General features: G+C 43.4%; 1 protein-coding gene across 1 annotated transcript; it reads right to left on the bottom strand.

Moving 5' to 3' along the window:
* Window positions 1-1290: 1290 nt before the first annotated feature.
* Window positions 1291-23164, bottom strand: MAPK1 (mitogen-activated protein kinase 1). The gene is made up of 9 exons (XM_034435786.3): window positions 22780-23164; window positions 13100-13282; window positions 12636-12825; window positions 11436-11552; window positions 10459-10573; window positions 10122-10253; window positions 9622-9731; window positions 8805-8932; window positions 1291-7065 (listed from the first exon to the last, which is right to left on the bottom strand). The coding sequence occupies exons 1-8, from the start codon at window positions 22920-22922 to the stop codon at window positions 8816-8818; spliced, it is 1107 nt and encodes a 368-aa protein (XP_034291677.1). The 5' UTR covers window positions 22923-23164; the 3' UTR covers window positions 1291-7065; window positions 8805-8815.
* Between the last annotated feature and the right edge of the window lie 1645 nt (window positions 23165-24809).

Genomic DNA, 24809 nt, shown 5'->3' with positions numbered 1-24809 from the left:
ATGGGAGGACAGCTGGGGATGATGGGTGTGGTCGTCCTCCACTTGCACAGGGACTGGAGTTGGCAAGGGCTTTTCTGTTCGACTGATGCACAATGCTTTTACATCAGGATCTCCTCGCCTTGCAGCGCGAGATCATCAGCAAAGCAGCCCCCAACGGATCCGTCGTAAAGCGAATTTAAAAAAAAAAAAAAAAAAAGCTTTGCTGGCTGAGGAATTCTGGGAGTTGGAAGTCCACAGGTCTTAAAATGGCCAAGGTTGGAGACCCCTGCCCCAGGGGTCTATCTTTATGTTTCTAGACCACCACCACCCCGGCTCCCTCAAGAAGGGTCTCTGAGCGGTGTAATCCCCAATGATCCCTAGCAAGCTTGGCTCTGGTGACATAGCTACGTGAAGGCGCAAAGAACAGGCCCACAGAGATCAGGGGGGGCTTTGTGACAGCAGGAAAAGAGACACGGGGATCTCTAAAACGTTGCTGACATCTAGCGGCAGCTCCAGCAAAGGGAGGTTTTTGTTTGCCAGACTGGATTAACTTGTTTCAAGGGCATCTGGAGAGAGTGTGCGAATCACTTAATATGTGAGATAAAGAGGATGAATGTTGCAAGAGATTAAAAGACAGTGCAAGGGGGAGGAGGGAAAGGAGGCCACCTGGTGTTCTTGAGGTATCGGTGGTTGGATTCTTCCAAACCATCGCCAAGGTAGCAGGTATTTATCATTTATTTTACACCTGGGCCATTTTCATGCCATTGATCCCAAGTGGAATAACCAATGCCTGAATTAGCCCCGTTTCCCTCCTCTTAGCGGCTTTGCAATTTGCTCTAACGACATACAGGTAAGTCCTTGACTTCCAGCAGTTCCATTTACTGACCAGAGTTTCAACATCATGGAAGAGAAGAGACTTATGGCCGTTTTTCATATTTCAACCGTTGCAGCATCCCCATGGGAATGGGATCAAAATTTGGACGCTTGGCAACCGACTCATAATATTTATGACGGTCGCAGCATCCCGGAATCATGCAATTCCCCTTTTGCAACTTTGACAAGCAAAATCAATGGGGAAGCCAGATTCAACCACCGTGTTGCCAACTTAACGACCGCAGTGATTCGCTTAACAAACGCGGCAAGAAAAGTCGTAACGTGGGGCAAAACTCTGCCCCACGTTACAAAGTGTTGGACTCAATTGTGGTCGTAAGTCGAGGACCCACCTGCATTGTAGAAAATGCGTGCGCTCTGAGATGGAAAAACTTTGAAAAAAGACCCAGCTTCTCCCTCATTCCAAATATCCACAACTACTTTGTTGCTTTAGTAATCCAGGATCAAATTTAATGAGTTCCTTCACAATTGTTTTTACAAGAATCGGATGGCATGTAGTAACAAGACATTAACTGTTCCATTTCCTTTAAAAAAAAAAAAAAAAAAGCATGTACGCTCACAACAGAAGACAAAAATATAAACTTTTTCTACTTACAATAATCCTATACATAGCATAACAACCAAATCACAAATTTTGTCACACGATAGAAATGTTTTGTGTTATCAGGTAAACAGGCGGAAAACCCTTTATAAAATTCCGCTTTTGTTTCCGGTTTTAAATTAACCATTAACTAAAAATAGCTATGCGGGGGGGGGGGGGGGCTGGGGTACATGACTAAGGCACCGACAGTACAAAGCAATATAAAAGCAAAACGTTTTTTCCTTAGGAGTGCGTTACACACCGACACGCCACGAGAAAAGGCAAAAAGAGTAAACCAACTCGTTGTAACCTTTGCGCGTTCGTTCTCAGGTGGAACCGTTTCTTCCGGTTTTCATCCAAACGAATATGGTGACGGGCTTCCTCAAGGCTTCAGAAATTCAATCCCAATTTTCCTAACCTGGGTGTTTCTTCAGATCCTTGGCAGCAACCTAAGCTGGCTGGAGAATTTCGGGAGATGACAACCGAACAAATCGGTTGCTCAAAATCTAAACCTGAACTTTTTTTACTTTGAGGCTTTCCTTGAACGTGATCCTTCGACGCTCAACAAAAATAATTTACCGTTCAAATGAGAATTGCGTCAAAACGTTGTTGGCTGGAAGTATTCTCTTAGGTCTAACTCACCTGAGCTCATTTCAAGTTAAGGTTTCGTCTGCAGGAACCAATTTAGCCTGAAGAGACTGAACATAGATCCCTGTGATTCCTTCTTGCAGGGATCGGAGTATGTTATAGCGAAGTATGTGATGTAAGGATGTGCTATAGCAGGGATGGCTAACCTTTTTGCCATTGAGTGCCAAAAGTGGGGGGGGGGGAGTGCAGGGGAGGTCGCTTTTGTACATGCCCACACCCATAATTCTGTGTCCCGCCCCCCGCGCATGCGTGTCGGCAACCCCCACCCCACGCTCCCCCCACTTTTGGCATGTGATGGCAAGGTAGGCCCGTTTTTCGCTCTCCCCAGGCTCCAGAGCCTTTCTAGGAGGCTGGGGAGGGCCAAAATGGCCTTCCTCACTCCCCCAGAGGCCCGCCGGAGGCCAGAAACAGCCGTTTTCCTGACTTCCGGTGGGCCCAAAAGGCCTGAAAATCAGCTGGAATGCACGCACATGCATGTCAGAGCTGAGCTCATGTGCCCACCGATATGGCTCCGTGTGCCACCTGTGGCACGCGTGCCATAGGTTCACCATCACAGTCTAATAGCTTGCTGGCAATATACAAGGTGTGCATATTTCAAAGTACCTACGTTTAGACTCTAGAATCAACCGGGATGAGAATGATTTCTGCACAACCCTTTGGGGTAATTTACTATCAGTTAGGGGTTTCACTTGCCTTACATATTGCTTTCCATTACTAAAACGCAATCAATCGTAATCAGTTAAGGCAAGGGTCTCCAAACTTGACAACTTTAAGGCTGGTGGACTTCAACTCCCAGAATTGCTGGCTGGGGAATTCTAGGAGTTGGAAGTCCACCAGTCTTAAAAGTTGCCAAGTTTGGAGACTCCTGAATTAAGGTACACCCAGCCGTATCCCTGACACTGTGGGACAACCAGAACTCCCAGAAGGGTGAACATGCTTGCAGGGAACTCTGGGGGTTGTGGTTTTGAACCTCTGGGGTGGGAGGGTTAGGCAGTCATCTCATATCCACCAGTTTTGTAAATTATGAGGTTACTTTTAAAACTGGATTGTTTGGACTGCTTAAATATCAAGTGGCTGGGGGAGTTCCATGAAGGATCTGCACCAAAGGGTCTTCCATTTTGCCCTATTGAGCTGCATAGTCTCAAACATGATAGCCAAAGTATTTTGTAAATGGCCAGCAGAGGTTCATTCAATTCATATTAGGTCCAATATATCCATATATTCCATATTTACATATATCAAACCATTTTTGAATAGGCATGAATATGATTGCATATTCTTTATCGAATGTGTAATTTCTAGTATATATGGCGTAAGGAATAATGTATTAAAACTGTACCAATAGAAGCATTTCTTAAAAAAAGACAGAATATGGTAACAGAATAACAGAATTGGAAGAGGCCTGGGAGGTCTTCTAGTGACTAGGCCAACCACCTGCTCAGGCAGGAAACCCTATACTATTTCAGATAAATGGTTGTCCAATCTCTTCTTAAAAACTTCCAATGTTGGATAACTCACAACTTCTGGAGGCAAGTTGTTCCACTGATTAAATGTTCTGTCAGGAAATTTCTCTTTAGTTCTAGGTTGTTTCTCTCCTTGATTAGTTTCCATCCGTTGCTTCTAGTCCTGCCTTCAGGAGCTTTGAAGAATAGCTTGACTCCCTCTTCTTTGGGGCAGCCCCTGAGATACTGGAAGACTGCTATCTCTCCCCTAATCCTTCTTTTCATCAAACTAGACATACCCAGTTCCAGCAACCGTTCTTTATATGTTTTATCCTCCAGTCCCCTAATCACCTTGGTTGCTCTTCCCTGCACTCTTTCTAGTCTCCACATCTTTTTTACACCGTGGTGACCAAAACTGGATATGGCATTCCAGGTGTGGCCTGACCAAGGCCTTATAAAGTGGTATTAACACTTAACGTGATCTTGATTCTATCCCTCTGTTAATGCAGCCTAGAACTGTGTTGGCTTTTTTGGCAACTGCAGCACACAGCTGGCTCATATTTAAATGGTTGTCCACTAGGACTCCAAGGTCCCTCTCACAGTTACTACTATTGAGCCGGGTACCATCTATCTATATCATCTATATACTATAGCTTTGCATTTGGTTTTTCTTGCCTAAATGTAGCGCCTTACTTTTTTCACCAAGAAATTCTATTCTGTCAAAAGATGTGCCTTTAATGAACAGTTAATGGCCAGAAGTCAATTGACAGACAGAATGAATGAATATCTCAAAGCTGATTTTAGTACAGAGGTCCCCAATGCCTGCCTACTGGACTGCAGCATGCCAGAAACAGGGCCGCACAAACAAGTTAAGCCTTATCCATGGGATGCAGGCAGCACGCAAAACCAGATCCCTTCCAGTCCATGGAAAAACCTCTCCACTGAACCGGTCCCTGGTACCCAAAATGTTGGGGGCAGCACTGTTTTAGTATGTTTTGTCTGTAGCTTCCTTTGTCCAATTGTAAATTGCAGGTGAATAGGATAGTACAAAACATAATAAACAAAGTCAACACAACTTTCCATTCTTGTAACAAAAACTGCTGCTGTGTTGTTTCACTTGAGAGACTCGTAACAGTCTAAAAATCACCAAAATAATGTTGTAATAATGATGCAAGCCAAGCCCCCAAGAACAGCTCAGCTTAACGGCTGGCATTATGGTAAAACTGTTTAAAAAAAAAAAAAGAATTAAGACAGATCTAACAGTCATAGGAAGTTGCAAAGAACTTGGGACGCGTCAAACCTTTTCCAACAATATTCCAACAATATATAATATTCAATATATGCTTTTTGCAGGTTCCACGAGAGTTAACAGAGATCAACTTTCAGAGACAAACATTTATTAAGTTTGGTTGAGCAGGCTGATTGCTTATGTATTAATGTAGAATGCTGTCATCTGTAAACACCTAATATAAACATTGATATACACAGTACGCAACTTCAGATGCACCTAAAGTGGCCAAAACTGTAATTCTAATTTCCTAATGAACAGTCTTACCAAGCTCAATGGAATTTTGGATCAGAGAAACAAATTAACTAACTATGGATCAAGTGGAGACCATAACGCCACATCCTTAACAGAAAAGAAATCTTACTTGTTTTAGCATATATACATAATGATTGGCCCATTAAGAATCCACCCAAAAGACTTTCTCGCCCTTGCAGGAAGTAAAAATTAAACGCAAGTCACCCCAAGACTAAAACAGCAAGACTCCCAACAAAAATGCTTCAAAAGGCAAACAAAAATTATTTGGAAAAAAGTAAAGGGAAATATACCAAAACGAAATTTTAATGTTTGATTCGTTAACAAGAGCACTGCTGCCAAAATACAACAGAGCAAAAAAGAAAAAAAAAAAGATGGAACAGCTAAGAACACGCTTTATTCTCCCCCAATGAAATGTTCTCTTTGCTGGGGAGAATTTCATTGAGCATAATTAGAGGTAACTTTTTTTGTTGTTGTTTCAGCTCCAGCTATGTGGCACTTAAGACAATCATTTGTGCACAGAAAGCTTTTAACAGTCATGCGAGGAAGAGACACAGTTGTCATTTTAGAACAAGGTAAAATTTTTCACCAAGGGCAGTGGGGGGAAGAGGGAAAAGTGTCAATGAGGCACTGCACTGGAACAGAACATCTAGTAAACTCCACACTGTACAGTTTCAGAAACAAATATTTGAAGAGCTATCATTAAAAAAAAAAAAGGCAGAATATTGATGAAACAGAACCAAGGGTTCTATTCATTTCGTGGGCCCCGGGTTGGGGGGGTCTCGATAATGCAATTTAAATCAGCTGACTGAACAAGAGGTCCAGAGTTATAAATTCTGGAAGCATTATGGGAAGAGGGGGGGGGAACGTTACAGGAAATAAAAGGCGAGATGCCGACATGCTGTGGAAATACAGTTGTTCTCACTTTCTTATTTTAAAGATGCAGTGTTCCTTCCCCCCCCCTTTCCCCCCCCCCCGAGCCCACCACATACATACATTCAAAAGAAAGGTACCAAGTGAGGATTCTTCGTATTTGGGTGGAGTTTATGGTGTTCACAAAAATTTCTCTGCTAATCCCCCTGGATGCGTTTCCAGAAAAAGAAACCCATCAAAGATTTCGTATGAAAGTTCATTTTTGCTGGGTTGAAAAACGACCGAAATTCTAAGGTCGGCGGGGATTATGTCCTGTTCAAATCAACCAGATTGGCTTCTGGGTAAGCAGATGCACCTTGCAAATGTGGCATTGGAAATCCCAGGTGTACCATTCAAAGTTAAAATTGCACAAGTACCTACGATCTCTTAAAGTGGGGGGGGGAAAGAAGGGGGAAAGAGGTTTTTTCCCCCCCCTGCATCGTTTAACGAGATGTCTCAGCATTGAAGTGACCTGCCTTAATTTATGCCCAGAGAAAGGGGGGGGGGGAGTAAAAAGTATAAATACAGTGTATGCCTGGATCTGTCCTCTCGTACTGTGTATGTCAGTAAACATGGCAAGCTTAAAGAAGTGCAAAAGTTGTGGCAAATGCCCCTGACTTAAAGTGCCCTCAATGTTCCTTAATTATTATTATTTTTTCCCTCTCAAATGCCGTTACAAAAATCTAGAAAAAGAAAATGATCCAAGGTACAAAATAGTCCGCCCTCCTCAAGGTCAGAAGCCAACACTGCATCTTTCAAACCAGAAAGGGGACATGGTCTACTCTTAAAACCATGTTGGCGTGATCGAAGGGTGGTGTGTTTATAGAGAAAGACAGTACCTGCAAAAGATCGGTGGGGAGGGGAAGTTGGGGTTTTACACGCAGGAGTATTGGTAACGTTTCTTCAGGCATGAGAGAGAGAATCGGTTGAAGACATAGAAAGCCAGGACGGCCATAGAAATGGTCCTCCTGAATGGCTTGAAATGTTTAGGAGGCCACGTCATATGATCATAGAGAAAAATCCAGGAAGAGAATGTCTACGAAGAGTGTGCCCAGCCCTTTAATTCCTTTATCCTACAAGAAAGGGGGGGAAAAAAAAGACAAAGCGGGAACATTTTATTGGAAAATGGAGGATACACATCGGATTTACCATTTGCCCTGAATGGTGTAGGGTTTCCTGCTTGAGCAGAGGGTTGGACTAGAAGACCTCCAAGGTCCCTTCCAACTCTGTTATTCTATTAACGGACAGAGTAGAGAGATCACACCGTACAGGTAGTCGACTTACGACCGCAATGGAGCCCAAAATTTCTATTCCTAAACGAGACGGTTGTCGAGCGAGTTTTGCTCCACTTTATGACCTTTCTTGCCACCGTTGTTAAGTGAATCCCTGCAGTTGTTATTTCAAGTCGGTAACATGACTGTTGAGTGAATCTGGCTTCCCCGTTGACTTCACTTGTCAGAAGGTCGCAAAAGGGGATCAGGTGATTCCCCAGGACGCTGCAACCGTCATAAATACGAGCTAGTTGCCAAGCGTCTGGATTTTGATCATGGGGGATGGGTGGGGATGCTGCACTGGTCATAAGTTACTTTTTGTAGTGCCGTTGTTAACTTCAGACGGTCACTAAACAAATGGTTTTAAGATGAATATCTGTACAGTGTACTGGAGACTAAAAAACAATATACAATTATCTCCAGAAGCTGAGTAGAATATACCACTAGCACCAGCACTTAGACTTAAATACCGCTTCACAGTGCTTTACAGTCCTCTCTAAGCGGTTTACAGAGTCAGCCTATTGGCCCCCAACTATCTGGGTCCTCATTTTACTGAACTCAGAAGGATGTCAGGACTGAACTGCTGAATTGCTGGCAGCCGGCAGTCAGCACAATTAGACTGCAATTCTGCATTCTAACCACTGTGCCACCACGGCTCCTGAACTTCATATATTTATTAAATTTGTATGCTGCCCATCTTACTGTTGAGAGACTCTGGCTGGCTTACAACAATTTATATATAGGTAAAGGTTCCCCTTGCACATATGTGCTAGTCGTTCCCGACTCTAGGGGGTGGTGCTCATCTCCATTTCAAAGCCGAAGAGCCAACGCTGTCCGAAGACGTCTCCATGGTCATGTGGCCGGCATGACTCAACGCCAAAGGCGCACGGAACGCTGTTTCCTTCCCACCAAAGGGGGTCCCTATTTTTCTACTTGCATTTTTTATGTGCTTTCAAACTGCTAGGTTGGCAGAAACTGGGACAAGTCACGGGAGCTCACCCCGTTACGCGGCACTAGGGATTCGAACCGCTGAACTGCCAACCTTTCCATCGACAAGCTCTGAAGGCAGATCCACAAAGCATTTTTTTTAATTTAAAGCAAAATTTTGATATTTTAGCTTTTGCTGTACAAAGATTAATACAGAATATTAAAGGTGCGGTTTTCTAGGTGTATGAATTGAACTGAATACTGGACGAAATAGCAAATTATCTTTGCTTTAGAAAGGAAGGCTACATTCTCACTGGAGGGGGGGTGGGGAGAAATCAATAGGCATTTTAGGAAAACCAAATGAAGCCATTGCAGACTTTTGGGCTGTTTTTCTGAATTCTTTCAGATATTTTACGTGAATTTGGGAATAGCCACTTGGGGCTACTCCAAAGTAAATTCCTAAGTAAATTTTTCAAAAGCTTTTTTGGAAAGGCTTAACAATTGGCAAATCTTAACTGTGATGATATAAAATAATTTAATATTTATCAAATGATTACATTAGATGCAAAAGAAGTTGCCCGTTTCACGTAGTTCGATTAAAACACTTAATGTACCCTTATGCCATTTAGGATCTGTATCCTGGCTGGAATCTGGCAGTTTCCTCAAAAATTAGTTCTTTCAGTTTTTCCTTCGGCAAGTCATCCAGCTCCATATCAAATTTGAAAGGCGCTTCAGCTACAGGCTTTAAAAAAAAATAAAGAACAGGCCATCAGAAACATGAATGAGATTAAGGCACAAAAGGAATATGCAAATCGGAATGTTTTTGACTTTTTAAGTGTTCCAAAGCTGTGCAGAAGACTTTGTGGTCAAAATTAAAATATGAATCTTAGAAAATAATGCATACTAAAATTACCTGCACTAGTAGTTACTCTATAAATAGGCAGTTACGGAAGTTTTACTTGGTTAACATTTATTATGATATGGTTTGGAGAGCTGGTGAGTTAAGATTTTTCACACATTTATTGATATATGCTAAGGAAAATACAGATAGTCCTCAACTTACCACAGTCTGTTTAGTGACTGTTCAAAGTTACAATGGCACTAAAAAATGTGACTTATGACCGTTTTTCATAGTTATGACTATTGCGGCATCCCCATGGTCACGTGATCAAATTCAGATGCTTGGGAACTTATCAACTGCAGTGATTCACTTAACAACTGTGGCAAGAAAAGTCGTAAAATGGGATAAAACTCACTTAACAAATTTCTCACTTAGCAACATAAATTCTGGGCTCAATTGTGGCCGTAAGTTGAGAACTATCTATATATAAAACAAGATTTAAGCTATAAGTACGTATTACCCTCTCTGGCTGCCAAACCTATTCAAAGCATTGAATTAAAGTGTTTTACAGTGTCAAATAGCCTCCATACCTCATCACTGGGGTCGTAATACTGTTCTAGGTAGGGGTGAGCCAAAGCTTCTTCCACTTCAATTCTCTTGTGAGGGTTGAAAGTCAACATTTTATCCAACAGATCAAGAGCTAGAAAGACAATTTTTAGAATTAGTTTGGCTTGCATTCTATTCATCCCAATGTCCATCCTTATACAGAACATGTTGAATGACGTTTAATTTTTTTCCCGTGGGGGACGTAAAATAATTTCACGGAACAACCACAAAAGGAGAGCTCTAGTCCAAGCAGGACTTCATCTACAATAAAATCATTTACTGAGAAGAAAATAGGAATTGTTTGCATGTTTTTCAACGTATTTATTTGGAAGAACGTAAATATGGAGGGCTAATTCTTTTGATATGAGCATTAATGAAGAAAGAGAAAGAGTAGGGACTGTTACAAATCTCAGCTCTTCCAACTTTTCCTATAACCCATGCCATGGTTTTTGCGAAATGTCAGAATCTTATTCTTTTAAATTACCTTTGGGATCAGCATTTGGAAATAATCTGTTCCAGGGAACTTTATTTTTATACGGTAGAGAAAGCAAGTAATTTCTCGCTTTTGCGTTGATTATACAGTTCAAGTCTTCTTGGGAAGGAGAGCCAAGAATTCCTGCAACATGAAGGGGAAAAAAAGGAAGAGAAATTATTGCAAAAATAAAGTAGATCTGTCTATGGGCAACTTAAATTTGCTATCGTTTGCTCAACTTCCTAGTTCCAACAAGTAAACAAAGAAAAAGGAAGAAACACCAGTTAGACATGTTAAGAGTCTTTTGCCTGTATTATTTAGATGTAAAAATGAAAAAAAAAAAAATTACCAAGAATGTGGTTGAGCTGATCAAGGTAGTGTTTTCCTGGGAAGATGGGTCTGTTTGATAGCATCTCCGCCAGAATACAGCCTACCGACCAAATATCAATAGATTTGGTATATCCCTACAGACAAAATGGGGAAAAAACATTTGCTATAATGTTGTATAATTTTACAGTTCTGGAGTTTTCAAATATGATAGTTTTCTAGCACATGTCACTACTACTACCATTTGGAGAATATTTTAGACTTTACACTTAGGATTTCTTGAAGCATTACAAAAATGCACTATAAAAAATATTTGTTTATACAACTCCATAAACCGCTATACCTAAAGTTAAATTACTTGGAATCCAGAGGACTTGTTTCAAGACATAGATATTAAATAACAACTTTAAATGGATAATATGTTACCCAGCTTTGAGCCTACAAACAAACACGTATATGCACCAAAAAAAAAAAAAAAAAACCCTGACAATATTCTAGAAAAAAAGTACTGCTTATAAAACAGGAGGCACCATTTTACGATCTGCAAAGTTAAACTAATATTTTACATAAACTAGGCCTGTGATGGCGAACCTATGGCATGCGTGCCAGAGGTGGCACGTAGTCCTCTGTGGGTACGCATGCCGTCGCCAGCTGCTCTTCTGGTTTCTGGCATGCACATGCCGGCTAGTCTTTGCAGGCACCGGAGCATGGCCCCAACACAGGCCATTTTCTGGCCAAAAACATCCCCCAAAACGACTTGAAAACAGTCCGAAAAATGGCTTGAAAATGACCCAAAAACAGACATGTGTCCGCCGGCCAGCTGGTCTTCGCACATGCACGCGTGTTCCAGTTTGGGCACTCAATGCTGAAAAGGTTCATCATTACTGAACTAGGCTCACTCAGTTAAACAGGTCTAATAATGGATTTCCATTATTGGTTGACTGATTTGGATTGAACAACTCTGCTATAATATTAAACACAAAACATTTCAGCTCTCACCTTAGAATTCAGCATGATTTCAGGAGCTCTGTACCAACGCGTAGCTACATATTCTGTTAGGAAACCAGTGTGGTCATGGTCTGGATCTGCCACACGAGCCAAACCAAAGTCACATGTCTATTATGGGATAGAAGAAAAGATTGTTGTTGTTTTTAGAAAGAGTAGGGGTTTTTCTTTCGAGTCAGCAAAATTCGTTTTTTTTTTTTAAAAAGGTAAATTTTAGGGGGATATCTTCCACAAGGGGGAAAAGGCTTCAGAGATGGCAGTGTTACAATATCTGAGCGGCTGCACAAAGAAGAGAGGGTTGGGGGGGAGGGGGTCAACCTATTTTCCAAAGCCCCAGAATGCAAGACAGGAAACAATGGATGGAAACTAACCAAGGGGAGAAGCAGCCTAGGACTAAGGAGAGGTTTCCTAACTGTGAGAGCAATCAACCAATGGAACGGCTTGCCTCCAGAAGCTGTGGGTGCTCCAACACTGGAGGCTTTTAAGAAGAGACTGGACAGCCATTTGTCTGAAATGGTATAGGGCCATGATGGCAAACCTATGGCACATGTGCCACAGGTGGCACGCAGACCCCCTCTCTGCGGGCACACCAGCCGTCGCCCCAGCCCAGCTCCACCGTGTATGTGTGCGCTCTTCCCGCTGACCACTGGTCTTTGGGTCTCTGCCGCGCATGCGCGGGGAGCAGGGGGCATGTGGGGGATGCACATGTACAGGAGGGGCGCATGCATGGGGGGTGCTCGCATTGCATTTTGGGGGTTCAAAATGGAAGCCAAAATGGCGCAGGGCACCACGCGAGGCCCCCCCGTGCCCCGTTTTGGGCCTGGAAAATCTCTTGCACCAACCTGGATGCCAAAATGGGGCATGGGGGCACCGCACAAGGCCCCCCATGCCCCGTTTTGGGCGTGGAAAGCCTCCTGCACCAACCTAGTAGCCAACACGGGGCGTAGGAGGGCAGGGCGCATGCACGCAAATGCATGGGGGATGCACACGCATGCACAGGGGGGTGCTCACAATGCATTTTGGGGGTTTGCACACGCCTTGGGCACTCAGCACCAAAAAGGTTCACCATCACTGGTATAGGGTCTCCTGCTTGAGCAGGGGGCTGGACTAGAAGACCTCCAAAGTCCCCCTTCCAACTCTGTTATTTTGTATTCTGTAACCCCTTGAGCTGTCTCCAGAAAGCTAAATACAGACCTTGAGATCACAAGTAGTGTTTAGCAGCAAGTTGGACGGTTTGAGGTCCCTGTGCAATACGTTGGCTGAATGGATGTATTTCAGTCCTCTCAAAATTTGGTAAAGGAAGTAACAAATGTGATCGTTGCTGAGATGTTGAGTCTTTAAGAGTTTGTAAAGATCTGTTTCCATGAGATCTTGCACAATGTAGCTGAAAATTGAATTAAGGCAACAAAACCAACACATGTTTTATATCGGATAATGTAATTTGGCCGAGCTTCCGAGATGTTTAAATTACGTGGCCAAGGGGATGCTGCAACGGTCATCAGTGTGGAAAATGGTTCTAAGTCACCTTTTTCAGTACCGTTAACTTCAAACGGTCAAGTAAGCGATGCATATAATAATAACCATTATTTTACTTTAACATAAAGAGGAAAAGAGGACGGCAATGAGAATAGGAGGAGGTAGGGTTTTTAAAAGGATACACGTCTTTCATCTGATCAATAGTTGAAGCCCTAATGATGTCGTTGATCCCAATAATATTTTCATGCTTGAAACGCAACAGGATTTTGATCTCTCTCAGGGTTCTCTGACAGTAAGTCTGGTGTTCGAAAGGGCTGATTTTCTTGATCGCCACCCGAACTCTGTTCAAATTATCATAGGCTGAACTGGGGGGGAAAAATGTGATAAAATAAACTCAACAATCGACAAAACAAGAGACGTTTTTAAATAATGTAGCAGGATCTCCACCTTGTCTTCCAACCAACGTTTGGTTAAGTTTCTACATTAAAAAGCTTCCTTTGATGCTGACGACCACAAAATTGCCGAGCACCCCTGTTTCTCCTCTAAATCTTTGCCCGTATTTTGTTCCTTCTCTATATGGCCATATGGCTTTCTTCTCAGCAATATAATATATAGAAATTGTTGGTCCCAAAAGAAATGTTGCTTAAAACAAAGAGTAGGTTCCAGCATTATAGACACTGAGATTGCAAAGTTGTCCACCCATTTCTTTTCACACGACCTTGCCTAATTTCAGAGACAGTAAGGATTGTAGGGTTGTGTTAAAGGGGTGGGTTGTGGACTAAGGACACAAGAGGGGACGTGGGGTCCTCCAAATCAGGAGACCCCAATACCCATTCACCATTTTTAGGGCAGAGGGGGCTGTTAGGAGGAAGAAGATTCTAACTAATTTGGATGCTATTATCTCCAGCACATGTAACATGAAGCAAACGCACCGAAATATTCACTTTAATGTCTGTTGCAAAACTTAAGATAATTTAGACAATGTTGCCTATCTCTGTAAATATACTGCTATTATGGGATACAATGGTAAAGAGATTTTTTTTTTAAAAAGTGCTACAATTTTTATTTACAGACCCCTCACATCCTGGACATAAAATGTTTCAACTCCTACCCTCAAAACGACACTATAGAGCCCTGCACACCAGAACAACTAGACACAAAAACAGTTTTTTCCCGAACGCCATCACTCTGCTAAACAAATAATTCCCCCAACACTGTCAAACCAGTTACTAAGTCTGCACTACTATTAATCTTCTCATCGTTCCTATCACCCATCTCCTCTCACTTATGACTGTATGACTGTAACCTTGATGCTGGTATCCTTAAGTTTTATATTGACTGTTTCCTAATGTGATTTGATTGCTTACTTGTTCCCTATGACTATCATTAAGTGTTGTATCTTATGATTCTTGACGAATGTATCTTTTCTTTTACATACACCGAGAGTGTATGCACCAAGACAAATTCCTTGTGTGTCCAATCACACTTGGCCAAGAAAGAATTCTATTCTATTCTATTCTATTTAGCAAAGGATAGTAATAAACAAGTGGGACTTTTCCTGTGGATCTGGATACATTAATCCAGCCCCCGCTCCCCCCATTTGCCTTCCTTGTTGTTCTGTTGACAATGGCTCATTTTCTGCTCTGGTGGTTTTTCAACACTGACAAGCACCAATATGTAAGCTTATCTGAATCTTGAAAAGTTTAAGGAATGTGTTCTTAGAAAAGGAGCAAGATTATTGCTTTGTCGACCCAGTTCTTGCTGTTGCTTGGCAACCACACTTAATTTAGTTTAAATTTCACTCCAGATTTCAAGCCTAATAATAGATGATTACTGATTCGGTTTTCAACGGAAAGACAACTCCTATAGTCTAACAGAACCATTCCAATAACACAGAAGACAAAAAGGAATTGAAGCAAAATTTGGCTGAGATTCTCGGTCTCTGTTCTTCTTCTCAGCAGGATCATTCAGCAGGAGCTATTCAAACAGGCTAAATGAACTATTTCTAGATAACCATTATACCAATTGTAAATCAGATTGCCTTTTCCTCCTGTATCACCTATTACAGATATAAGTCTGGAGCCAGGCACTTTCTTTGCAAGGATCTTTGTGAGTTTGCAGGCAACCTTCCTGATTAAAGAGGTTAAAAATGCTTTAAGTAAACAAAACAACTGCAGCCAAGAAATTAAAAGATGCTTGCTCCTGGGGAGGAAAGCTATGGCAAATCGAGACAGCATACTAAAAAGCAGAGATATCACCCTGCCAACAAAAGTGCGTATAGTCAAGGCGATGGTTTTCCCAGTTGCAATGTATGACTGGGAAAGTTGGACCATAAGGAAGGCTGAGCGCCAAAGAATGGAGGCCTTTGAACTCTGGTGCTGGAGAAGACTCCTGCGAGTCCCTTGGACTGCAAGGCCATCCAACCGGTCAGTCCTAGAGGAGATCAACCCTGACTGCTCTTCAGAAGGCCAGATCCTGAAGAGGAAACTCAAATCCTTTGGCCACCTAATGAGAAGGAAGGACTCCCTGGAGAAGAGCCTAATGCTGAGAACGATGGAGGGCAAAAGAAGAAGGGGACGGCAGAGAACGAGGTGGCTGGATGGAGTCACTGAAGCAGTCGGCGTGAGCTTCAAGGGACTCCAGAGGATGGTAGAGGACAGGAAGAGCTGGAGGAACGTTGTCCATGGGGTCGCGATGGGTCGGACACGCAACTAACAACAACAAAAACAAAACAACAACAAAAATTTAACCCTAGAGGAATTCAGGAAGGATTAAACCGAGCCTGGTTTTATCCTCCACTTTTACTTTTTAGAGATAAAGAATATTTCCCCATGAAGTTAACCCAATTAAAAGGAAGAGAACTGTCTAGCAACAGATTTATAAGTGATAATCTGGAAGAGAAAACTAATGGAATAAGAAATCCATTATCAAAAGCTAAAGAAAGTTATTAGGAAACAAGAACTTTAGATGTCTATGATGTGTGTGCAAATCAGGTGGATCACACACTGACGTGAAATAAAAGGCTGACACCTAAGAATAATTAATTTTTATATTCCTGACGAAGGGGAAGAGGATAATAATAATTAAACCTGCATGGTGCCCAACTCTTGTTGACTTTGGGTGGGTCATAACAACCAAGCAAAGAAATTAATGTTTCATAACCTTTCTCAAACAGATACTCTCTCCAAACCAGTGTACAGAGGGATCTGATTCCCAGAATTCCTTGGAAAGGCGGCCAAAGGTATTACCTAGATCAAAGATCGGAGTACAATCTGTTTGACTGGTTAGGAAAGAAATTCATTCTCTTTGTCGCTGAGCAACAAATCACTGGTTTGGCAGTGCACCTGTGTCAAGGAGTGATTCTGCTTTTAAAGGTTCAGGATCACAACCTTCTCGGGATCCCAGGTAAACGGTCATTCTTGCTTCACAATTTATGATTTGCCCATTAACCTGAAAACATTAAGGTCTTCATAGGATATCCCAAAGATTATTTCAATAGCCCTGCGTGAGAGTTGGTCAATGCATCTGCGGAGTGCCCTATTTCAGGAAGACCGCACTAGGAATTGGAAGAATTCCCACTGGAAAGTTTTAATTCTTCATTAAAGAATGGATCCCATAGGGCAAATCAGAATTTTAAGGCTATGGTGGCTATTTGAGAGAGATGGGGTTTCTGTCTTCCAGGCTACTGAAAAGTTTGAAAGAACGTATTTTTATCCTTTTCACCTAACTAGGAAATAGGGTAGCCTGTGAGAAACGCTCGTCATCAACTTTATTCTTAGAAAGAGAGAAGAACAAAACAAAAACAAACTCAGAGCATAAACTGAGAGCAGAGGTGGAGCAAATATAGGTTTTGGCAGAAAGAAGACAAAGAAACGACTATTATTAGAGCGAGCAGAGACCAGACGGTGTCTGGAATGTAACAGAGGAAAAAGGGACACAAGCGGGCAGCTTCAATCACATTTCTTTCAAAGAAATTCAGAAGCTCGGGAATCTCAGCCTTTGCAAATAGAAGGGATGAGCAGTACAGGCAGTCCTCGATTTACGACCACACTTGAGCCCAACGTTTCTGTTGTCAAGCGAGGCATTTGTTAAGGGAGCTTTGCCCCATTTTATGACCTTTCTTGCTACAGTTGTTAAGTGAATCACTGTACTTATGTTAGTAACCCGGTTGTTAAGTAAATCTGGCTTCCCCCTTGACTTTGCTGCTGAGAAGGTTGCAAAGGGGGATCATATGACCTTGGGACATAGCAACGGTCGTAAGTATGAACCAGTTGCCAAGCATCTTAATTTTGATCACATGATCGTGGGGAGGCTACAAAGGTTGTAACTGTGAAAAACGGCCATAAGTCACTTTTTTCAACGCCGTTGTTAGCTTTGAATGGTCACTAAATGAACTGCTGTTAAGTCGAGGACTACCTGTAATCGTGATTTCCTGAATCTAGAGCCAAAGAAAGGGATGAGTTAAAGACAGAAGTCTTGATACTACTGTATTATTTCAGTGGCCATGCTTAAAAGCATTAATGTTTGAAAATCCGACTGATTGTTCTCAAGACTGCAGACTTCCTCTTCACTCTTCCTGCAGGTAGGAACCTATAGAAGCACTTACCTTTCTTAAAAAAAAAAAAGCCAGAATTACACCTGCCATTTCCTTCTTTAAATGAAGCAGGTAGCAGCCAACTTCAAATTCTAGTTTCGCATTATATCTTGCTGGTCAAGGGATAAGGTGAGATCTGTGTTCCGAAGCAACATTAAGCTTTTTCAATCCTAAAAGATTCAGTGTTACCCACTTGAGAGAAAAAAAAATTAAAATCCCAAGATAAGCTTGAAAAAAATCAGATAGAGAACGCTGGCACGGTCGTTGGTGAATGTTAGGCCAGGATTCTGAAGAATTATGGCTTGGTATTTTCTGCAAGACAATCCAGAGAAGGCAGTTTCCTATGTTCCTAAGTTACAAGCCCTGAAGCGTAGGCAGAAGTGACAGGAGAAATAACATATTAAAGATGACTGCAGAATCAGTACACTGCACCTCGAAAAAACAGACATCGAAGGAAGGAATGAAATGGTGACCAGGCTACAAAAAAAGGACTACAAGAAGACAGAATTTTGTAGAAGGGATTCTAGGAAAGTCATTAGGGTTGAATATCAGAATATGGTTTGCCGAAGTATATTTTTTAAAAAATCTGTCCCAGAGAAAACTGGAAGAAGATGGTTCAAAAAGGTGAACGCGAATGCTGAATCACCAAGGCACAAGAATGGAAAGTAAGTCAGAGAGAGAGAAAGAAAGGGAGAAAGCCACAAGAGGTCTAGAATGAAAGTTGAATCTGGCAATGTGCCAGTAACTACGCAGAAGAAAAAAATACAGATTAAAGTTTCAGCAGTGGGAAAAGATAACCACCCAAGGCTGAGCCTGGCAAGACTTTGCCAGGGAACTCTGCTATCAGTCAGGTAAGATTGTAAAGACTGCCCAAAGGGAAAGGAAAAATCATCAAAGGCTGCGTTTTCTTCCTATTAAGCCACCATTCGCTTAACCACAACTTATTATTAAACCACAAGTGATTGGGTTTGCACAACATGCTAAGAAGAAGAAGAAAAAAACCTTTTGGCTTTGCAATGTTAGATGAATCTAGCCATCGTAAAAGAAGGAAACTGTGTGTTGAAGAAAGAAATTATAGAGAAAACCAGAGGATAAATTTAGTATCCAAACCAGCAGTGTTTTCCAGCTTTAGTGAAATCTTTTTGGTCTGCCTGGACTAGCATGTTCATTTGACATTGAAATGGACATACAAACCTGGATAGGGATCTGGGTAAGAGAAACCTTTGGTCACTGTTTTTAGTGGCAACCTCACTAGTGCGAGGTCTCAGATGTGAGTCTAGCAAAGATGTTCAACATTCTGAACACTTTTTCATGGAACGGAAGCATTAATAACTTGACTCCGAATCAGGATGTTCACATGCTTATAATCTGCTGAAAAGTATATAAACCACGGCTGTCTTAAATTCTCACTAATCTGCATGCACAGAACTTTTCTTAAATTCCTGTCTTAGCATCAGCTAACAGTCGCAGCTGACTGCCACATACCTATACTTCAGGTTTTAAACTAAATCTCAGAGTTTTCACAGAAATAAAGTACAATACCTATAACACACAGAATTGTTTGTATAATAGAATCACGATTCTTTCAGTTAACTATTATTAATGCTGAATTTTCTTCAACATTTCTGTTACCTGATTTGAAATTTTAGTAAGACAAATCTATCCATGGGTTAGTCAAGTAGTCAAACAGCTGTTAAGTATAAAGACGTTAGAATTTTAAAAATGAATTACCGTCTAGCTCATTATGCTGGATCGGAAAAAGGCAATTCCCCAGTGGAAGATCTGAGCACTTATGCCAGCTTGCATTGATTTAAAAAAAAAAAAGTTAAGAGCTGAGCAGTCTTTTTCAAGAGGAAAACAATTAACTAAAAAGACCTTAATGTAAAGTAGGCTCTGCATATGCTATGAACAGAACACTTTCCTGCCTACCCCTCTGAACTGATATTGGTGTAATAGATCCTGCACCATGTGACGGCAGGCACTTGATTGACAGGCATTAAATTCTGACTTCAGACTGGCTAGTCCATACAACACAGGAGACCCCAACAGAGGAACAGAGCCTTGTTGAATGTCAGCTGAAAAGGAGCAGCACCAGCTGTGTTAAGCACAAAGCCTTCACAACACAAACCTGTAATATATCACTTGCCCCCTCGCTGGCTCTGGTAACTAGAAAAGGCTCTGTTCCCTGCTCTCGCAGCTTCCTGTACCCAAATTTTTAAAATTATATAAGACCCAACAAGCTATCCATCAAAGCCCCCTACAAAAAAAATTGGCCGTTTTTCGTATTTGGCCTAGTCTCCTACTGTAATTCAAACAATATACAATACATTTTCATTCAAACCCAACTGAAGATACTATCTGATTTCATCAAGCGCAGGCATGGCAAACAGCGATTTAAGGAAGAGACAAAAAATGATACCCCATGAGCAACAAACAGTAAAATAGACTTAAGAATAGCTGAGCTCTGGGTCTTTGCTCCCACACACCCCTTAGCTTAGTATGTAGTGAAGGATCAGATGTTCTTCTGGTATCTTCCTGGACACCCCAGAAAATTCACACATGAAGTGTATTAAATAATACCTGGCATACATTTACATATGTAACACAGGCACCCTTATACAGACACAGACTGTACGCAGTTTCACCTTTGCTATGAACAGTATGGTTAATAATTAATATCTGACATTAAATATCATATTTAGATTGTATAGACGGCAACAGCATAAAGTGGTTTGCTGAAACTATAGCAGGCAAAGAAACTTGGGCATGTGGGTGTTTTATTAAGTAATCCGGTAGAGGAGATAATAACTTAGATCTTTGTAGCTGCTATAATACCAATAATAGGCATTATATTTTATTTGTGGCAGCAAAGTCTCATTAAATTTTGGGAAAATATGCATAGGATCAAAATGAGAATTTGAAATATATGCGTCCCGAGGCAAGACTCACTATTTTAGGTTTCGATTGCCTAAAAAAAATGCTTCCCCAAGGAATTTGGCACAATTAAAATATAAGGCATAAAATGTATTCCCGGTACATAAACGGCATAATGAAATGTCAGATATCGATTCCTTTGGAAAATAATGGGAACTCGGGAGAGAAATCAGAAGAAATGACTGCTTTAAATAAATAAATCACTGATATACATCAATGCACACCTATTTTGACTGCTTTACATAATATTATGAGGCACCCTGAATGCCTCATTGAGGGAGAATAGGCAAAACAAATGCGTTGTTTTTTTTTAATAGACAAAGCTGCAATCTTAAGGATATTTTAACCAGGAGTTAACAAGTTTGAACCTGGTTGGTTTCATTCCCAAATAAAAATGCCCAAAATTGCTCTGCAGTCTCCAAGCTTTTGACTTCAACCTTAATAGATTTTAAATGCAATCTAGGCACCCAACTACATTTGCATTTGATGTATGTAGAGTGTCTTGGCTAGCCAAGAACAGAACATTAGCCTGATGTGACAGTGAATGTGTTGACTTTTGAATAGGGAGACCCTGTTGCACACTCAGCCATGAAAACTGTTGGGGTGACTCGGGGCCAGATGTTTTCTTTCTTTCTCGGCCCAGCTCACTGGGTGATTGCAGAGGGGGGGAGCTGGGTCTAGGCTGCCTTTTGCTTCTGTGGGAGACACAGAAAACAGAAACCCACAAACAGGCGACAGGTTTGCAATTAAAAAAGGCTGCGGCAACCACAACTCGAGTTTGTCAGGATGGGTCACAGCCCCAAAGAAGCTGGGATCCTATGAAGATGGTGTGGGCTGCTGTTGCCCTTGTCACTTAAAATATGAAAGTGGAGCAGCAGATCTAGAAAATCCTGGTGGCCTTCAGACTCCATTCTCATCATCTACCACCACCATGGGAAGGCCCTTCGAGTCCGTGGGCAGCGATGGGAGTTGTGGTCCAACCTGGCTAAAAGGTAGCAGTCAAGGCCCCAATCCTCTCTCCAAGGATGGACCACCATCCTCATCATCCACTGCCAGTACTGGAAGGTTCTCTGCTCTCTGGAGCAATTGATGGGAGCTGAGGTCCAATCCATCTGGAAGGCAGCACTCTTGGCCTCCAATCTCTCAATTTGAATCCCCATCCCCATCATCCACTGACAATATAAGAAGGAGCTCTGGTCCTTGGGGTAGTGATGGTTCTTGTGGTCTGACTTGTCTGCAAGGCAGTATGCATGCACAGCCCCCAATCTAGAGCAATGAGGCTAGGATAGCAATGGGAATTGTGATCCAATCTATCTAGAAGGCAGAACACAGGGCTCTCCAGCCTTCCCCTCCTGGACCCCCATCCCCATCATCCATCACTAAGACAGAAAGGCTCTCGGGTCCATGGGTCAGCAATGGGGGCTATGCTCCCACCTGTCTGGAAGGCAATGCACCGTCCAACCTCAACCTACAGCCCCATCATCCACTGCTACGTAGCATGAGAAGGCTGGGAAAGCGAGGGGAATTGTGGTCCAATGTGTCTGGAAGGAGGAGTGCTCTCCAGTCCCTGTCTGGCAAGCAACGCACCCAGCCCCCCCTCCCCCGATTCCCATCATCCACTATCAGCTTGAGAAGGCTGGGAGTTGTGATCCAATATGTCTGGAACATAGGGCTCCCCACCCTTCCTCTGCTGGACCATCCTCATCATCCACTATGAAGACCGACAGGTCTGAAAAGCAATGCACCCATGCTCTTCCTAGATACCCATCATCCACTACCAGATGGGGGAAGGCTGAGGCAACGATGGGAATCATGGTCCAACCTGTATGGTTGGCTCCACACCTCCCCCCCCCCGCCTGGACCATCATCCCCATCATCCCCCACCAGGATAGAAAACCACTTGCAGTCCCTGTCTGCAAAACAACGCACCCAGCCTCCACCTAGATACCCATCATCCCCTACCAGATGAGGGAAGGCTGGGACAGCGCTGGGAGTCATGGTCCAACCTGTCTGGACGGCTCCCCCTCTCTTCCCCTGTCTGGACCACCCTCTCCATCATCCACCACTACGACCCGAAAAATCTGGAAAGCAATGCGCCCAGGCTCCTCCTAGATACCCATCATCCACTACCAGATAGGGCAAGGCTGGGAGTCATGGTCCAGCCTGTCTGGATGGCTCCCCATCTCCCTCCCCCACCCCCCTGGACCACCATCCCCATCATCCACCCCCAGTTGATGGGAGCAGTGGTCCCACCTGTCTGCAGTGCGCCCCGCCCCGCCTGCAGCCGGACTCCCACCCCCATCATCCCCACCCCCCACCCCCCGCCTTCCTTACCAGACCATCCCGTAAGCCCCTTCCCCGATATAGGAGAGGTTGGTGTAGCGAGGCCCCACGTCGAAGACCTGCCCGCGCACCATCTCCGGGACCCCGGCAGGGCTCCCACAGCTGCCCGCGGCGGCCCCCGACACCGCCGCCATGTTGGTATCCGTGAGGGGAGGCGAGGCTGAGGGGAAAGGGGCGCCGACCGGCCGGCGGGCGGGGAGAAAAGGAGGCGGGAAGCCCACCCTTCGCCTTTCCGGGGCTCGCTCCGGCCAGACGAAGCGAAGGAGGAAAGGCTGCCAAGGGAAAGGCGACGCAGAGACGCCCCCAGCCCCCGCCAAAAAAAAAACACGGCCGACGCGCAACCCCGCCAACCGCCCTCTGAGAGAAGCTTCTGAGGGAAAACGGGGCGGGGCTGGAAACTTGACGAACCGCGCACGCGCACTCGCCGGGAGGGGGTGGGTTGGGAGAGCGGGCCGGGCTCGCGCTCTGCGATTGGTTGGGCTGAGGATGGGGGGGGGAGAGAGAGAGAGAGAGAGAGAGAGAGAGAGAGAGAGGCGTGGCGCGCGCGCGCGCGGGGAGGGAGGGGTTTAGAGGATTGGATGAAGGCGGGGTTTGGGGGAGGGTGTGGAGAGGGTGCCGCAGCCCGAGGGGCGTGGCCTAGGGGAAAAGCGGCGGAGGACGTGGAACGAAGGGGGCGTGGCCACGGAGGCGGGGTTTTGCAGAAGGAAAAGGTGGGGGGGAGGAGGAGGATCTGTAAATCACGTGGTTTCCCTTTTATTTTATTTTATCTTTCCCCTTGCCATTCGTGATTTGCAATTTTATTTCTTATTTCTACCTCCGAAATTGCATTGGCCTCCCACGAATGAGTTTGCTTTTCTGGAAATGTGGTGCTGCTCTGAGAAAGAGGGAGATCCAGATGTGCATTTTCGAAGCACCCTAAGAGGGTGAGATTTCTGCAGAGTTGAGGAAGAATAATTTTTCGGTTTAAGAAATTTAAAAAAAAAAAAAAAAAGGCTAGCCCCTGCTCCGAGCAATGCATTAATAAATAAATCGATATCTTTTTTTATATATATTTAACATTTATTAAATGTTTATGCTGCCTCTCTTCGTTTTCTTGCAGACGTTTCATTACCCAAATTAAGTAACATCATCAGTGCTAAGAGAATGGAATTGGGGGGGGAGGAGGAGGAGAAGAAGAAAAGAGGAGGAGGAGGAGGAAGGGGAAAGGGAGAGGAGGAGGAGGAGAGGAGAGGGAAGGAGAGGAGGAGGAAGGAAAAGGAGAAGGAAGAGGAGGAGAAGAAGAGGAAGAGGAGGAAGGGAAGGAGGAGGAGAAGAAAAGAAGAAGACTGTGGGGTCCTTGGTGCTCTCTAGGTTGTTTTCTTGCAGACCCAAATTAAGTAACATCATCAGTGCTAAAAGACAGGGGAATTTGGGGGGGGAGGAGGAGAGGGAAGGGGAGGAGGCGAAGGAAGAGGAGAAGAAGAAGAAGAATGGGAAAGGAAGGAGGAGGAGGAGGGGGGGAAGAAGAAGGAAGAGAAGGGGGGAAAGAGGAAGGAGAAGGAAGAGGAGAAGAAGAGGAGGAAGGGGAAAGGAAGGAGGAGAAGGGGAGGAGGATGGGGAAGAAGAAGGAAGAGGAGAAGGGGGGAAGAGGAAGGAGAAGGAAGAGGAGGAGGAGAAGAAGAGGAGGAAGGGGAAGGGGAAGGGGAGGAAGAGAAGAAGAAGAAGAAGACGACTGTGGGGTCCTTGGTGCTCTCTAAGTTGTTTTCTTGCAATGCAGACGTTTCATTACCCAAAGTAGGTACACCATCAGTGTTAGTTCAAGATATATATATATATGAACCAATTCCAAACCTTAAACAGGAATCACTATTTCACAGGTTTGTTTTTAAAGTCTCCTTCTATAATCTTAAAATTGGATCTTATGATTCTTGACGAATAATTTTATTTTTTTCTTTTATGTACACCGTGAGCTTATGCCCCGAAGACAAATTCCTTGTGTGTCCAATCACACTTGGCCAATCAAGAATTCTACTCTACTATAA

Source organism: Pantherophis guttatus, chromosome 17 (genome assembly GCF_059756535.1).
Source record: "Pantherophis guttatus breed Tessera chromosome 17, ASM5975653v1, whole genome shotgun sequence".
In the NCBI taxonomy this organism is placed as follows: domain Eukaryota; kingdom Metazoa; phylum Chordata; class Lepidosauria; order Squamata; family Colubridae; genus Pantherophis; species Pantherophis guttatus.
Note: the sequence above shows the minus strand (reverse complement) of the source record. Positions and strands in the feature narration are given on the sequence as shown.

Excerpts from the sequence above, each read along its gene's own strand:
- MAPK1 (XM_034435786.3), bottom strand. The coding sequence starts at position 22,922 with ATGGCGGCGGTGTCGGGGGCCGCCGCGGGCAGCTGTGGGAGCCCTGCC. Across the intron at positions 12,826-13,099 it reads ATTGATCAGATGAAAGACGT|CTACATTGTGCAAGATCTCA; the intron begins GTATCCTTTTAA and ends TTCAATTTTCAG. Across the intron at positions 11,553-12,635 it reads ACACTACTTGTGATCTCAAG|ACATGTGACTTTGGTTTGGC; the intron begins GTCTGTATTTAG and ends ATCCCATAATAG.